Genomic DNA, 16,825 nt, shown 5'->3' on the forward strand with positions numbered 1-16,825 from the left:
TGCATCTCATAGAAAACACTGAAATTTCTGAACACAGCGCTATTTTAAATAAAACTAGTTTAGTCTTATATTAAAAAGACTACTATTCAAGTGAAAGACTATTCCTCAAGTTTTGTTTTTTTTAAAGATCATTTTGACAAACTCCCTACAAAAAAAAAAAAATAATTATATAAAATTTCCTGATGTCTAATCCTATTACACTGGAAATCACAAGAAATTCCATTTTGGCATATCCACTCTATTTTCGCCCATCTCCAATAAAGTGGACAGAGCTGGGGTGGATCAGGAGCGATGCGACCATTGCTCATCAAATACATTTGTTACCCCACAAACTGTACTCCAGCAGAGCCCATATAAGATTTGTGGTCAGGCACGCACACAGAGGTGTTTGCAAATCGTCAGGCGCTAATGATTCCTGAAGAGGTGTGCACCTCTTCATGAATCAGGAGTGTGTGACTATAGCCCATCTTCTCATCACGACCGGTGTGAACAAGGCTCGACTTCATGTATCGGGCCCGATGTGTTTGTCCGCTATTGCTCACTTTATACTTCCAACGGAGACTCATCCCAAATTTGCACCTCACAAAGATTCCCTCCCTAACCTCAATCCCCTTCTCCCTTGTTTTGTCTTTAATTCCCCCAACTTAACGTCCAGCAATACAATCTGAAACTTGCATCCTATATTCCTTAAATCAAGGGGTAAGTTTTTCTTCAAATTCTAAAAGTTCCCACCATTACACTTTCCTATTTGACGATTGTCTACCTTTAGTTAGGGATCTCGCCAATTTACAGTAGCCTCAAAGAATAAGTTTCTATTTATTTGTACTGTTATTCTCGGGTGCTCTCTGCGCAGTGCCAGTCGGCCTTTCTCCTTGTACCTCCTCTCACAAGCTGTCTGATATTTGGTTAGGTTATAATTAATAAAAAGATAATTAAAAGAAAAAACAAATATATATTTCTCACTCCTACTTTATCCTTGGAGACCGGAGATTATTATCCAATAAGTGGAGGACTGAGGAATGGAAGCCATGCGGACCGTCCCATTTGAGCAGACCCTTCTGGGCTGCAGTGCCAAATATACATGAAGACACCCTGTCAGTCATCTGATCAGAAGTTGTTTCCAGACTGTGAGACCCTTTTGCTCTAGACCCCCTTACCACCCAGAATACATGACTACCGCCATCACTGACTCATGATGTTTAACAGTTGCGGGGATATGAAAAAAAATAAAAATTTCAAGCACGCCGAAGTCACTCGGTTAGCATCCGAGCATGCTCAGATAACGCCTTATCCCAGCACGTTCGCTCCTCACTAGTATGAGCTGTGCCTGGTAAAAGGCAGGGCTGTGGAGTCGGAGTCGTAGAGTCAGAGCCCATTTTGGTGGAGTCGGAGTCATGGAAATTGAGGAGTCAGAGTCAGAGGTTTGGCTTACCGACTCCACAGCCCTATTAGGGCTGTGGAGTCAGGGCTGTGGAGTCAGGGCTGTGGAGTCAGGGCTGTGGAGTCAGGGCTGTGGAGTCAGGGCTGTGGAGTCAGGGCTGTGGAGTCAGGGCTGTGGAGTCAGGGCTGTGGAGTCAGGGCTGTGGAGTCAGGGCTGTGGAGTCAGGGCTGTGGAGTCAGGGCTGTGGAGTCAGGGCTGTGGAGTCAGGGCTGTGGAGTCAGGGCTGTGGAGTCAGGGCTGTGGAGTCAGGGCTGTGGAGTCAGGGCTGTGGAGTCAGGGCTGTGGAGTCAGGGCTGTGGAGTCAGGGCTGTGGAGTCGGAGCCCATTTTTGTGGAGTCGGAGTCATGAAAATTGAGGAGTCGGAGATTTGGCTTACCCCCTGGTGAAAGGGACATGGGTCTTGCCGGCGCACTACTGCCATGTCAACCAGTTGATGGGCGAAGTTATACGTTTTCATTACACAATGAATTACCTTTATTTACCAAAGCCAGAATACCCCTTTAAATATCCCCGATCTCTCTGCAGATAACATGGGTCATATGATGTTTTCGCCGTCCACATTCTATATTTATATATAAACAGATCCTGCGGTCACACATTGCTGATCAGCAGATTACCGCCGCGCTGAGAACTTCATGGCCGGGCTTCCGCACGGTTCTCACTTCTTACATTAATTCCTTCTTTTGCACAAATGGAAGCTTCATTAATAAAGTGCAAATGATCTTGTAGGCAGAAAATAAGCAGCCAGATAACAGCTCCCTGAGGTCAGACTAAACCACAGACACATGAATCAGAGGAAGTAAACAATCCCGTCTCCGCAGCTGACGGCAGCGGCCGGGGCTCGCCATCTGTTACTCTCCGTTACGGTGCTTGTGGAGACTTTGATTTCAGCAGAGTCCGACCATTTATCGTAAACAAATCAAAATAACATTTCCCCATCGATGGAAAGGAATAGACGCGAGCTGTGACCGGCAAATTAAAACATAATCGCACTCCACTTCAATTAGACAGAAGAGCAGAGACACTGATGGCTGCCAGACAAGGAGTGGCTGATGACTGATCTGATTTAGAGGGATCCTTCAACAGCAGCCGCTTTCTAGAATTAGTAGTTGGTCTCTCTTGTCTCTTGGCCTCTCAATAATCATAATGATTTATTATTGTTTTACATTGTGTCTGTAAAATATATTGTGAAAAAAAAAAAAAAAAAGGTTGGCAACCTTGCATCACATGTCAATTAGATCAAACCTGACCCCGAGATTTAATGCCAACATCCACGTCACCCACTTTTTCAGGTTTATAATATTCTTATTGAGGCAGATTGGTCACTACTGGGTATAATGTGGCATGAAATCCGAGCGCGCCCCTTATGACTGTATTGGCCACGTACACACTGTGCAGTCCATAAACATAAACTGGGCAGACGCCCAAGAGTCCGGGCATTGGGTTACAATCCTGGCACTGGCCACATGAGATCACTCACTCTCTGAATACGTGCGAGGTCTCTTTTTATGTCTCTAATGAGTCACTGTGTTATAGGATAACCCCATGTAAAATTCCTTATCCCACCCTCGCATAGTCCAGCTGTGAGGGTTTATTAGCGACCAGTAGTGAGGAGCGAACGTGTTCGGATAAGGTGTTATCTGAGCATGCTCAGGTGCTAACCGAGTGTCTTCGGCGTGCCCAAATAACATGTTCGAGTCCCCACGGCTGCATGTCTCATGACTATACGACAGCTGCAACACATGCAGGGATTGCCTGTTTGTTAGACAATCACTGCGTGAGTTGTAGCTGGTGAACAGTTGTCAGACATGCGGCCGCGGGGACTCAAACATTTTTTGAGCATGCTGAAGACACTTGGATAGCACCCGAGCATGCTCAGATAACACCTTCTCCGAGCATGTTCGCTCATCACTAGCGACTAGCCAATGATTTCTAAGTGCAATCCTAGTTGACTGTATTGTATTACCTCCTATTACCTGGGATATTCTCTTGATTGAATTGCTCGAGGCTGATTGCAAATCAGAAAAATATACCTTTAATCAGACTTGTGAAAGAGAATCTGTTAGCGGATTTATGCTCATTAATCTGAGGGCAGTGTAAAATAGGAACAGAGACCCAGACTGGAGTCACTTACTTGGCTTGTTGCTGTACGTTTCATAAAATGACTCATCTGCTGCAACTCTGCTAGTGCTCACAGACCAACATTGATTGCCAGTTTTCTGTCAACACCGTACCTCAGAAGAAAGCCACTAATCAATCATTGGTAATGGGCAGGGGGTGAATGAAAGCTGAAAGCTCATGAGCATCTAGGACAACATAGCAGGAGTCATTGAGAAGACTAGCAAAGCTGCAGCAGGTAGAACAGTGTTATCAAAACCACAGGAAAAAACCCAATAAGTGACACATTGCTGGAGTCAGGGTCTCTGCAGCTCTCAGATGGGGCTGCATAAACCTGGTGACAGATTTCCTTTAAATGTCACATATTAAAATAGGTCTTATGAGACTGGCTCCTTCACTGCATGCAATCGTTATCGGGTTCATCATGTTTGACCGAACTTTAGTCCAAAGTTCAGTCCATGTACCAGAACTCTATCTGAAAGCAAACCCCATAGAAATCAGTGGGGACCCGAACATTGAAGCTGGAAAATTCTCTCTCTCCTCCCCGAACTCCTGAACTGTAAAATGGACCTCCAGGAGAAGCCCGTGTTCAGAGTTCAGAACGGAACGAACACCGAACTTTATAGTTCCGGTTAGCTCATCTCTATGTAAGACATATTGTCACATAATCACCGCGTAAATCAAAGGAAGGAAAAGGTAGAAAAGATAAATCCTCACCTGGATGACTGCACTGAACCAGCAGGTGTTCCCCACATTCTTCAGCCCCACGGGACAGTTGTCCTGACGCTTCCTGTCGTAAGGATTAGGAGAGTCGCTCCATACCTCCGTGTGCGTCCTCTTCAGGCTGGCCTTGTTCTCCGCTATGCTGGCTTCTAATACCCTACACAGAAGAAGCAGCAATCATCAGCTGGTGCGGTGGATCTTGGCACTTTGACTAAGGTGCTCCTTGGAGGGTATGTGCTATCCAGTGGCACCTCTAATGTTAGAGAAGTCCGTAACCAAATGTTATGGACCAAGACTCGTGATTTCTTACTACAGGCCAATCTAAGTAAAGGACCTAAGCTGGGTGATTAGTGTCAACTTTATCCTAGGTTGCACCCTTTTTAAAAGGGCTTGTCCAGGATCCCTAAGGCTAGACCGCGTGACAGATGTGGCGGAGAAACCTTCCTAGGTGTAGCCGCTCACAACGCATCGTAATCAGAAGGAGTGGGGCCGCACAGTGACTCAGGAGTGTACTCCGACCGCAACACGCAAACTGCAAGATGTCCACCCTCATCGGAGTTTATAGTGACTTGTCTCCACATCTTGGGGGTAGCAATGCTATCTCATTCACGTGTACGGCGCAGCGATGTAGGCGTCACGGCCAAAGTCGCCATGTACCCTCAGCCCAAAAGAGGTCTTCTTCCTTCAAATTGTGCCGCTTAATGATGACCCAGACAAACTGCTCAGTAGATGGATACCGTCTTACTGCTGTGATCCCGAATTACTGTCACGGTGGCCATACACCTACATGGCAGCCAGTCAGGCCAGTGTTCAGCAGCCAAGGGTGCACACGAATCAATGAGAATGGAGTAAACGGCTTCCACACACGTTTCATGGAGACTAATCTTGAGAACAAAGGATCGGCATGAAGAAACCCATCAGATTAAAATACACTAATTGTAATTGGTGGAGGATAGGAGTAATAGTCTGCGCTGCTGTAGTGGATTCAACAAATCTAACAGATGATGAGGGATTAGAGCATGCCGCTTATTCTCAGAGCGATTCAAAGCTGAACCAACTTCTTCATCAGGATCCACCACAATGTTAACATAGAACATCCCACCATTTCCCCACCAGATAAGACCCTATTGTGCGTCGTGTCTCCCACTCTAACACCAACAGGTGTCCCCAAACAGCCCAGACCAATGGCGCAGTCACCAGATAGCACATCACCACCCCCGGAAGACCACAGTGTGACGTTGGCAGGTGAGAATAGAGAATAACTGGCGGATCTTTTTTTTTTTTTCTTCATTCACTCACCAATATTTTTATATTTATAGAATATCACATTATTTAGAAGGCTTGTGGGATTAATTCTGCAAGTAATGCAGCCTCCTATTCTAGATATCGATATCACTGCGGCATCTACTGTCTACACAACGCTTTAGTCATCGACTATTATTTCTCCTATAAATTGTGCTAGACTTTACACATTTTTTATTGGCCTTAAAATCCAAGTTTCCCCAACTTCAGCAAACAACATGGCGGACACAAGCAGGCTCTCGATACTCGGCCAATAGTGTGTGACGGCAGTGAGCAGCAGGCGAGCTATTCACCGACCTGCTGATGGCTTGCTCCTCATCGGTGATTCCAGTCTCTCTGAACGTCCTGTTTGACTCCTCCAGGCTCAGGGCGATCGCTCTCTGCAGGTCATCCTTGTCATCCCCAGTTAGGTCAATCACATCTAAAAATGAAGAAAGCATTTCATTGCAGAAATCCAACAGCATGTAAAATATATTCAGCATTCTATCTCTGCAGGTTTCCTGTTCCTCGGGGGCGGATCCTCTCTCGGTATGGTGCTGATGGTGAAGGGAAAAGGTAGCATGTGTCTGAGTCTTTTCCTTTGCAACTATCTAAAATCCTCCTCATCCCCGAGTATCCTGCTGCTGATAGGAGCCCATCACCGGTCTGCCATTTCGGACCCTCCTTGCACTGGGTTGGGGGGTTCCTCCCTGCCAGTGTCATGTATGCTGCTGTAGAAAGCATAGGCTGCTGCCTCTCCTGTGCTCGGAGCGCTCATCTGTGCCTCCATGATAATGCGAGCCATATAGCTTCTGACACGTTATCTGGCTATGACAAGCAGGGGTTATGTAGTGGTCAGAGCTACTGACTACAGACAGTAACTTCTACAGTCATGCTGGTACATAGAAACAGCATTATTCTTATTTTATAAAAGTAAATAAGTAACGTGCAGGGACATAACAGATTCCCTTTAAACTGGGTAAAGACTTATGGAGCATCTTTAATGACAGCCATATTGACACCACCACCAAACCTTACACAGGATTTTTGTTAATTTACAAGACCATTTCCATTTTACCATTTTATGCATTTTTAAAAAAATGTATTTAAAACCATTTCCCTTTCCACATGTGTCCATATTAAAGGAATCTCTCATCGGGTTTTTGCTATATAATCTAAACAGTATAATGTAGGGGCAGAGACCCCGATTCCAGTGATGTATCACTTACTCGGCTGCTTAATTTAGTTTTGATAAAATCCCTGTTATCTCTGCTGCAGATCTAGCAGAGCTCAGAATGCTGTGCTCTGTATAACCCCGCCCATACCACTAATTGGCAGTTTTCAGTACACTGTGCATAGGCAGAAAGCTGCCAATTAGTTGTGGGAGCGGGATTAGACTATCGCTGGAATCAGGGTCTTTGTCCCTACATTATGCCGCTCTCAGATTGAAAGGGTGGTCCCATCAATACAATCCCTGTGCATTTGCACTCTACGATCATAGAGGAGAATCCCCACCAGGCCTGCGATTCTCATTGCTCATGTATTACATGAACAGACGTTCATCCAGGATGGTCAGTCCTACAATATTACTTATCCCTTGCAGGGAAAATGATTATCAGCAACTTTAGGAGTCGAAGCACTGTGATTAAAGGGCCGGTTAGTAATGGGAGAGCCTTTAACAGCAAACAATAAGTCCTATAACTCTTGCAGTAAGAGGACGGCAATCACTAGTGACTGGGTGGGAGACGGTAATGTTAACAAGTGGGTCACCCATGTGCCATAATTATGATGTATGTTTCCCAAGAACAAGTAGCAACTCGTCTCGGCATAACTAGTTCCAGGGCTGTTAATTACAGAGCGGGACGGCCTGACAACATCATGTAAGGGAGGCACGTCGCGGCCTGTGCAATCTCTGGTCAGGGCTGATGGCAATGATATGGCGTACACTTGTGTATAGGAGCAGGATGCACCCGCTCTCATATAGACGAGGTTCCCAGGCCTCCGAGCAGTAAACATCCTGGATAAATCCCGAGCGAAGAGCGGTGTCTAGAGACAGGTGCAGCTGCAGGAATAGCGAGCAGCCAAGAGAACAGCCAGAAGCAATGGTCAGTGAGACACCTGAAGGCCGTATCTACTACCGCTTCTGTCCCCCACCATCGCCAAATATGCAATAGAAGAGTAAAAGAAGATTAACCCCTTACCGACAGTGGACATACCGGTACATCATATGTCGGGGCCCTTTCTTTGGTGAAGGTGGGCATTGCGAATACTTCACCACCACGCCATTATTTACAAACTGGGATATATGTGCCCGCTCTGGTGATCAGCGGGGGTCCCAGCGTTCGACCCTTCGCATTTACAAACAGACATTAGGTAGATTTATAGAAAGTACGGGGAAGTGAGGAAGAACAACAGGCGCAGGTTCATACTACAGGAGGTGACCTTTTCTTCCGGAATGCCCCTCTAATTTACTTTATACGTGCAAGATAACCCTTTTACCGTGGATCTGCCATACTACCCTACAGCAAAGGGGAAAAGTTCATGCTCCCATTAGCCAAAGCGGAAAATAAAAAGATTGTGCCATTTGGCTAATAGGAGAACCCTGTATTTGTGGGTACAGAGCAGCCATCAATCACCAGTGAGGCCCCCCATGTGGATACACAACACTCACCCACACTGAGTTTTGTTTTTTTTTTTTTTTCTTTACACAAGTTGAAAAATAGGCCACATTTTTTTAAGAGGCTCACATCTTATAAATCTGGAGTCTCTTGGGGAACTCTCTACACCAGAAACTACTCTGATTTTCACAATAATTTGCACCAATTTCAGTCACAGACAGATGCAAGTGGTGTATTATTAGTGCGACGCATACAGCAGTTTATATATGTTTTTTTTTTTTACTTTATACAGTCAAAACGAATCCCACTACAGTTTGCATGCCGGCCCGTGGCAGACGAAGTGGCCCATGTGTTGTCAGCGGGCCTCGGATCCACTTACTGGTGTCCGCCTGGCTGCCCACGCTGATGTATCGGTCATTGTTGGGGATCGCGGTCTGATAGTAGCTTCCTTCTTCAGGCTGAGGGAGCTTAGCATTGTTTGCTGTAAGAAACGCGACAGCTAACTCCAGATTCCCATTGCTCTCCTGGAAAATAAGAGAACCATATTCATTTAATAAAATAAACACGTACATGTGCAAGGCTCCCACATGCTTCCTTTTATAGATGCACTTTACATCTTTTATTTTTCCTTTCACACCTATTAATACTGCTTATTTTATCAGTTTTAGTGCACAGAGCAGTGTATGAGCCCAAGAGAAAGTCTGTGAGCCGGTTCTCTTCTCCGCACTCAGACAGGAGCTCAGGAGCACAGAGGATTTCTGAGCAATCAGTAGAGGTCTTAAGACCCAAACCTCTTCCGACTTGCTGCACCTTAGGTTGTACCCACCATAAAGAAAATAATGAACACATAACATTTTCCACTGCACCTGCAGGTTTAGTTTTTTTGCTAAAGTGATAACTTACTTCATAATTCCTATATGAACGCACGCACTGTAGGCTGTGAGGATTCTTCGATGCCGGCACTGGGACAGATGCAAGTAAGGGCCCTTTCACACTGTGCTTTGGTCACACGCTTGCTGGTCCCGTCTGGTAGATTGCATCTCCAGTAGGCACATACACCCAAAAACGACGCATGTCAGTGCGCATGTTGACCCTGTCAGCACCATTATAGTCTATAGCCCCATCTCCAGTTTTGAGAGGGGGTGGGTAGACCCTGGACGCAAGACCCAACGGGACTAATGACCGTGTGACAAAGCAGTGTGAAAGGGACCCAAGTGAATTGCATACATGCGGTCATGTGCCGACTAGACATGCGCAGCCTCACTCGATGCAAGTGTATTGAGTGACGCCGGACACATCTAGTCTGAATGTGGCTGGAAGAACGCAAATTGCATACACCTGTGGTCATATGACCGCCTGGTACCGGCACCAGAAAATCCTCACAGCATGCAGTGCGTGCGATATCACGATTCACAAGTCTGAGGTCACATAGAATGGCAGCAGACTTGTAGCCCAATGCAGGAAAATGTCTTTAAAAGGGAAATTATCAGAAAATTTCCAGTTGTTTAAATCAGGTATTTGTGTTACAGGGATTAAAAAACTATAATATATATATATATATATATATATATATATATATATATATATATATATATATATATATATATATATATATATATATATATATATATATATATATATAACTAATTTAAGAAAAAACAAAGTACAGTAGCCAAAAATTGTTAAATGCCATGGAGACGAGTTCTTTATAATCAGTGGTCTGTCTACATGACATATACCATATAAACAGATAAACAGCAAATATATACCATGTATCTCCTCAATTACTGTGAGAATGCAGAACATCACACATTCCCCTTCATTCCTAGGAGTCGCAGATCTAGATCTCACGTTTATCATACCGGCCGTCCACACCCTGCATTGTTCACTACATACCGAATACCCTGCATGGTGCCAAGTTGTAGGGACGGCCCTGACCTCCTCCCTCCGCAGCCTCATCACACAAATATCAGCACAGTACACTCAGGCTATACGCCATCTGATCACTACTCTGCCAGGGGGCAAACTATGTGAAGAAGCATTTCACTCAATATACAAAAATAATATCCGGAAAAATAATCCCTGGGTTATTCCTAAAGTAACCTCCACAGGGGTTTCTCCACCAAATACATTTTTCAGGCACGGACAGCCCAGGTAAGGCCTGACCACCGAGACCTCTGCCAACTCTGAGCATAACGTCCTCTGTGTGGCAGAAGCCGCGGCGTATGGTTGGTTGCCAGAACCCGGGGCAAGGCAAGTAATGTGCCTCTAACCTTATATTAACGTCCTTTTAAAAAAAAAAAAAAAAAAATGTATGTCCATTAATACCCTCCTTCAAAAGTAATAATGCCCGCTTCATGCCACCCCTCCCCGCACAGGTGGTCTAATGCAGTGACTTTATTCCATCGCGGATGTCGAGGTTTTGTAGAGTCAATGGCCAACATGACGCAGAGTGGTGGAACCAATGGCTCCTTTCTTCTACTACTGGATCCAACCGTATCAGCATCGTGTTGCCTTGATGCTCAAAGTGCAGCTCGTTTTGTGCACTGTCCATAATCTTCAGTCATAGAGTTGCCACTTCTCCAAGAAGTAGGAACTTAATTTTTTTTTTTAGAAACATTGCACCTTTACAGAGCTTTGCAACCAAGGCAGCTGACCCCCTAGTGGCCACCCTCACTAGGTCACTGGTGGTGGTCATCATGAGGACCTCTGCTCAACCCACTGACGGCCAAGTAACGTTTCCAATAGTCAAATAGGCAACGAACAGTCAAAAAAAGCGCCACCACTCCAGCCATGTTCTCATGGTCATGGTGGTCAAAATGAAGACAATGGGGCAACGTTAATAAAGGGGTATTTTATCCCCTTGCTGATAACACCAGCAGAAGCAAAGTCTTCCTAGACGTGGACTACCACCAGTCACATGAAACTCTGCTCATGTAGCACATTGATGGGCAGCGTCAGCCAGAGCGTCATTCTCACTCTGGGGCGCCATGATCAGGGGAACCCACCTATGATGTCCAGATGTCCCAACAGAGAATATAGGGTGGGCTGGTCATCATGATCAGGGGAGCCCACCTATGATGTCCAGATGTCCCAACAGATAATATAGGGTGGGCTGGTCATCATGATCAGGGGAGCCCACCTATGATGTCCAGATGTCCCAACAGATAATATAGGGTGGGCTGGTCATCATGAGACACTGGCGTTAGGGTCAAACTGATGAAACACCAAGCGTTTTTGGAGCGATTTTGGAAAATTATGCTAAAAAACCCTATGTAGTTTTATTGCCATATCTTAATAGAGCATTAAAGTGGGAAAACGTTCATCACAATCCAGAAAATAACAGGTTTTGTGCCAAAATATATAGCGCCCATGAATAATAATATATTTTACAATTTCTCTTATCCGAAGCTTTTTCTAGAAACGCTTCAAACTGTTGAAAGATGCTTAAAAAGCATCAAACACCATACTAAAAAATTTCCACTTATTTTGGCGTAATGTGTTGCATTTTACTTTGCAAACCCCTAACGCCAAGGTCCCACGATGGGCCATGGGTGAGTTTTTAATGCTGCGTCCTTACAGTTCCAGCAAAGAGGATGGGATTCATAGAGGTGGCACACCCGCCTAATTTATGTAATAGGTGCAAAAATCTGCAACATCAAAAACTCACCAGATGCTCATGGTCGGAACGTCGCCTAAGGGGGTTTGATATCTGGAGTTTAGAGAATAGGGAAATACTCACTTTCAGTGCGTGCTGAAGTACTTGAAGATCATTAATGCCCGTGATCTCCCGCAGCTGATTTATGAATGTCTGCTGGTGCTAGAACACAAAAATAGGTAGACACATTAGTACAGGAACTTCCGGAGAGATTACCATTACTATTCACAGCAGTTGGAAAGCAAGACCCAGGTTTTCTGCACTGACATCTAGTGGACAGTACGACAACTGCAGCAATGGGCAAACTGCTTAATCCCATAAAATCAACTGTAGAACACAATTTTCTTTTAAAAAGTAAGGGTACGTTCACACAGGACTTTTTTGCTGCTTTTTTTTGCTGCTTTTTTTTATGCTAATTTTCAGCTGCTTTTTACAGTACCAGTAAAGCCTATGAGATTTCAGAAATCTCATGCACACACGTTGGTTTTTTGTTTGATCAGTATTTTCTGCTTTGCTGCTTTTTTTGGACATAGGGCATGTCACTTCTTTCAGCGTTTTGCTGCGTTTTTGCAGCGTTTTTTCACCCATTGACTTGAATGGGTGATGAAAAAAAACGCTGCAAAAACGCAGAAAAAACGCATGTAGCATTATTTGCTGCGTTTTTTGTGCAGAAAATCATGGCCAGCAGGAAGGGATCTCACAGCCAAGAGCTTAGGGGTGTGGTTAGTGAGGTGTGAAGAGCCATTGTGAGCCATTGTGAGGTGTGAAGGGCCATTGTGAGGTGTCCTGATTGTGATCTATTGTGAGGGAGTTCCTGGTAGTAAGGTGTGAAGAGCCATTGTGAGGTGTGAAGAGCCATTGTGAGGTGTGAAGAGCCATTGTGAGGTGTCCTAGCAGCTGAAAATTGGCATAAAAAAAGCAGCAAAAATCTGCAGCAAAAATCTGCAGCAAAAATCTGCAGCAAAAAAGTCCGGTGTGAACGTACCCAAAAAACGCACCAAAAACGCACCAAAATAACGCACCAAATTAGCATAAAAAAAGCAGCAAAAAAGTCCTGTGTGAACGTACCCTAACTATCTCATTTGACTTTTTTATGAGCTATACCTCCTTATATGTCCCGGGACCCCCACAGATTGCTGAAAGGCCTGCTTGGGAATCACGCAGCTCAGCAGCCAGAAGCGTTGCTGGATGACTGCACCGAACCTGTCCGTAACAATAGAGCTGCCCTTTTTTTTGCCAGTCTGAGGCATGTTCTGCATGACTTTTATACTAACTGGGCTAAATCTCCAGTTGATTAATTTAATCTTCAGAAGGGGGCGGAGATTAGCAGGTGGGCCTAACAAGCCAGAGGGGAGAGGCTCCTGCTGCAGCCAGTTGTTTAACAGCCAGACACAGAACAGTGATGAATAGAAGGAGAGAGGGGTTAAGATTAAGTGCTGGGATTATATAAATGCAGTGTTCTGTTAAAAAATGTATTACAATATGTAAAAAATAAAAATAACAGTAGAAGCAATAGGGTATAAATTCTGGAGTTCAGAAATTCCACAGCTGCTCTACAGAGCTGGTATACTTATTGGTGGCAATAATCTTCTTATTCTTCCCTTATAATGTGAATGGAAAATTAGTTTATTCTCATTTTCACTTGACCATAACAGAACGCTTTGTTTTGGCAACGAGGATAAAATGACGACATCTATGAAACTTCCTTCCTGAAGCTGAATGAGGATATAAGCATTGATTTTTTTTTCTACTATAGATTTTTTTTTTTTCCTTTAGTCAAAAAAAAAAAAAAATTGTATTTCCTTCCAATTAGCAAATTACTTTCCTATGTATTTGTAGTATTTTAATGGGTTCCAATAGGGCACTGGCTTGTAGAGACGTGGCTGAAAACTGTGTGCACATGAATGCCACTGCGGGATTCATACATATCCATAAAGTGGATTGTTAATAGACTGCTTTATGTTACTGACTACATATAAACCTGCACAACCACCCGGCCATTAATAATAATGATAATCAATTTTTAAAAATCTGTTTGAAACAGGCTGCCTGCCGGAAGTATAGTAAGCATCATTTAAGCAAAAATTACTACAATAATCATCAATATAGTGGATCTTGGGGGAAACAAAAAAAAACCTTTAAATGGTTTGATATTTTTTGGATGGGTTGTGACCGACATCTGGTGAGATTTTCATGTCAATAGCACCTTTAGAAATACATTCACTTAGAAAATTGGTTCAATATTTACCTCAACCGCTGTATACACACACCTATATATCTCTCTCTTTATCTGGGGTGCAGGGCAAATTAGCCTAATTAAAAATAAAGTAGATTTCTTTTTTTTTTTCCAGGTAAGAATTGCTAGAACAGTCCCTCCCTACTCCCCTGCAGTCAGTGCCCAGCGCCAGCTCCATACTCCCCGCAGTCACCGCTCACACAGGGTTAATGCCAGCGTTAACGGACCGCGTTATGCCGCGGGTAACTCACTCCGTTACCGCCGCTATTAACCCTGTGTGACCAAGTTTTTACTATTGATGCTGCCTATGCAGCGTCAATAGTAAAAGGATCTAATGTTAAAAATAATAAAAAAAATAAAAAATCATTATATACTCACCTTCCGCCGCCTTTCCCGCTCCTCGCCACCCTCCGGTAACCGGTCCAAGCAAGTGGCAGGTTCCGGTGCTAAGGATGGTATGCGACATGGTCCTGCCGTGACGTCACGGTCATGTGACCGCGAGGTCATCACAAGTCCTGCGCGAGAAGGATCTGTCATGACGTCACGGTCATGTGACCGCGACGTCATCACACCCTGGGACCGGAAGCTGCCGCCTGCACCGCACACAGACGACAGAACTACAAGGGTACCCTCGGAAGGTGAGTATGTTTATTTTTTAACCTGTGACATACGTGGCTGGGCAATATACTACGTCGCTGTGCAATATACTAAGTGGCTCTGTGCTGTATACTACGTGGCTGGGCAATATACTACGTGGACATGCATATTCTAGAATACCCGATGCGTTAGAATCGGGCCACCATCTAGTTAATTATAATACAAAAGCGTTTGAGATATTTGCAAAAAAAAACAAAACGTTTTTTAACCACAGCCAAAAAACAACAAACAGTTAAATCAAATAGACTAGTGCAAAATGGATAACACACATGTACGGAGCACCATGTACATTACTCGGGGCCTAATACTTACGGGGGGGGGCAGAATGTCAAGTGAAAAAGTGAAGAAAGGTTGCCGTAGATGATAGAACCAGGGCAGCGAGGACTGAACAAATCATCTACAAAAAACAACTTGGAAGACAAGGGGAAGCAGAGTATTCAAATATCTACAACTATCTATATACGGTAATCGTCTAAGGGTCACTTCCGTCCGTCTGTCTGTCACGGAAATCCCGCATCGCTGATTGGTGGCAGCCAGACGGCCGCGACCAATCAGCAACGGGCACAGTCCGGCCGCGCATTCGCCCCTTCCTACTCTCCGTCAGTGCCCCCTCCATACTCCCCTCCAGTCAGCGCTCACACAGGGTTAATGGCTGCGTTATGCCACGGTGTAACGCACTCCGTTAACGCTGCTATTTACCCTGTGTGACCAACTTTTTATTATTGATGCTGCCTATGCAGCAGCAATAGTAAAAAGATCTAATGTTAAAAATAATTAAAAAAATTAAAAATCATTATATTCTCACCTTCCGGCGCCTTTCCCGCTGCTCCTCGCGACGCTCCGGTCCATGTATTGCGGGCTCGCGAGATGATGATGTAGGGGTCTCACGAGACCGCTACATCATCATCTCGCGAGACCGCAATGCAATCTTGGGACCGGAGTGTCATGAGGAGCATCGCCAAACGCCTGGGCTTGATCCGGGGGCCGACGGAAGGGGAGTATATAACTATTTTTTATTTTAATTCTTTTTACAGGGATATGGTGCCCACTTTGCTATATACTACGTGGGCTGTGTTATATACTTCGTGGGCTGTGTTATATACTGCTGTGGCTGCTATATACTACATTGCTGTGCTATATACTACATGGCTGTGCTATATACTATGTGTTACGTATATACTACATGGCTGTGCTATATACTATGTGTTACGTATATACTACATGGCTGTGCTATATACTACGTGTTACGTATATACTACATGGCTGTGCTATATACTATGTGTTACGTATATACTACGTGGGCTGTTGTATACTGGGCTATATACTACGTGGCTGGGCTATATACTACGTGGCTGGGCTATATACTACGTGGCTGGGCTATATACTACGTGGCTGGGCTATATACTACGTGGCTGGGCTATATACTACGTGGCTGGGCTATATACTACGTGGCTGGGCTATATACTACGTGGCTGGGCTATATACTACGTGGCTGGGCTATATACTATGTGGCTGTGCTATATACTATGTGGCTGTGCTATATATTACATGGCTGCTATATACTACGTGGCTGCTATATATTACGTCGCTGTGCTATATACTACGTGGGCTGTGTTATATACTACGCGGCTGCTATATACTACATCTCTGTGTTATATACTACATGCCTGTGCAATATACTACGTGGCTGTGCTATCTATTGCGTGGGCTGTGTTATATACTACATCGCTGTGCTATATACGGTACTACATGGCTGTGTTATATACTACATGGCTGTGCTATATACTACATCGCTGTGCTATACACTACGTGGCTGTGCTATACACTACGTGGCTGTGCTATACACTACGTGGCTGTGCTATACACTACGTGGCTGTGCTATACACTACGTGGTTGTGCTATACACTACGTGGTTGTGCTATACACTACGTGGTTGTGCTATACACTACGTGGTTGTGCTATACACTACGTGGTTGTGCTATACACTACGTGGTTGTGCTATACACTACGTGGCTATGCTATATACTACGTGGCTATGCTATATACTACGTGGCTGCTATATACTACGTGGCTGCTATATACTACGCGGCCGG

The 16,825-nt window shown here is 44.6% G+C and overlaps 1 protein-coding gene across 2 annotated transcripts in view; it reads right to left on the reverse strand.

Moving 5' to 3' along the window:
• USP25 (ubiquitin specific peptidase 25) overlaps window positions 1–16,825 on the reverse strand; it is a 104,904-nt gene that overhangs the window by 67,693 nt on the left and 20,386 nt on the right. For both annotated transcript variants that reach the window (XM_077294032.1, XM_077294033.1), the window contains exons 2-5: window positions 11,924–12,001; window positions 8,561–8,705; window positions 5,882–6,005; window positions 4,277–4,439 (exon numbers count right to left, since the gene is read on the reverse strand). In XM_077294032.1, the coding sequence (XP_077150147.1) occupies window positions 4,277–4,439; window positions 5,882–6,005; window positions 8,561–8,705; window positions 11,924–12,001 (510 nt within the window). The remainder of the gene's footprint in view (window positions 1–4,276; window positions 4,440–5,881; window positions 6,006–8,560; window positions 8,706–11,923; window positions 12,002–16,825) is intronic.

This window comes from Ranitomeya variabilis, chromosome 3 (genome assembly GCF_051348905.1).
Source record: "Ranitomeya variabilis isolate aRanVar5 chromosome 3, aRanVar5.hap1, whole genome shotgun sequence".
In the NCBI taxonomy this organism is placed as follows: Eukaryota; Metazoa; Chordata; class Amphibia; order Anura; family Dendrobatidae; genus Ranitomeya; species Ranitomeya variabilis.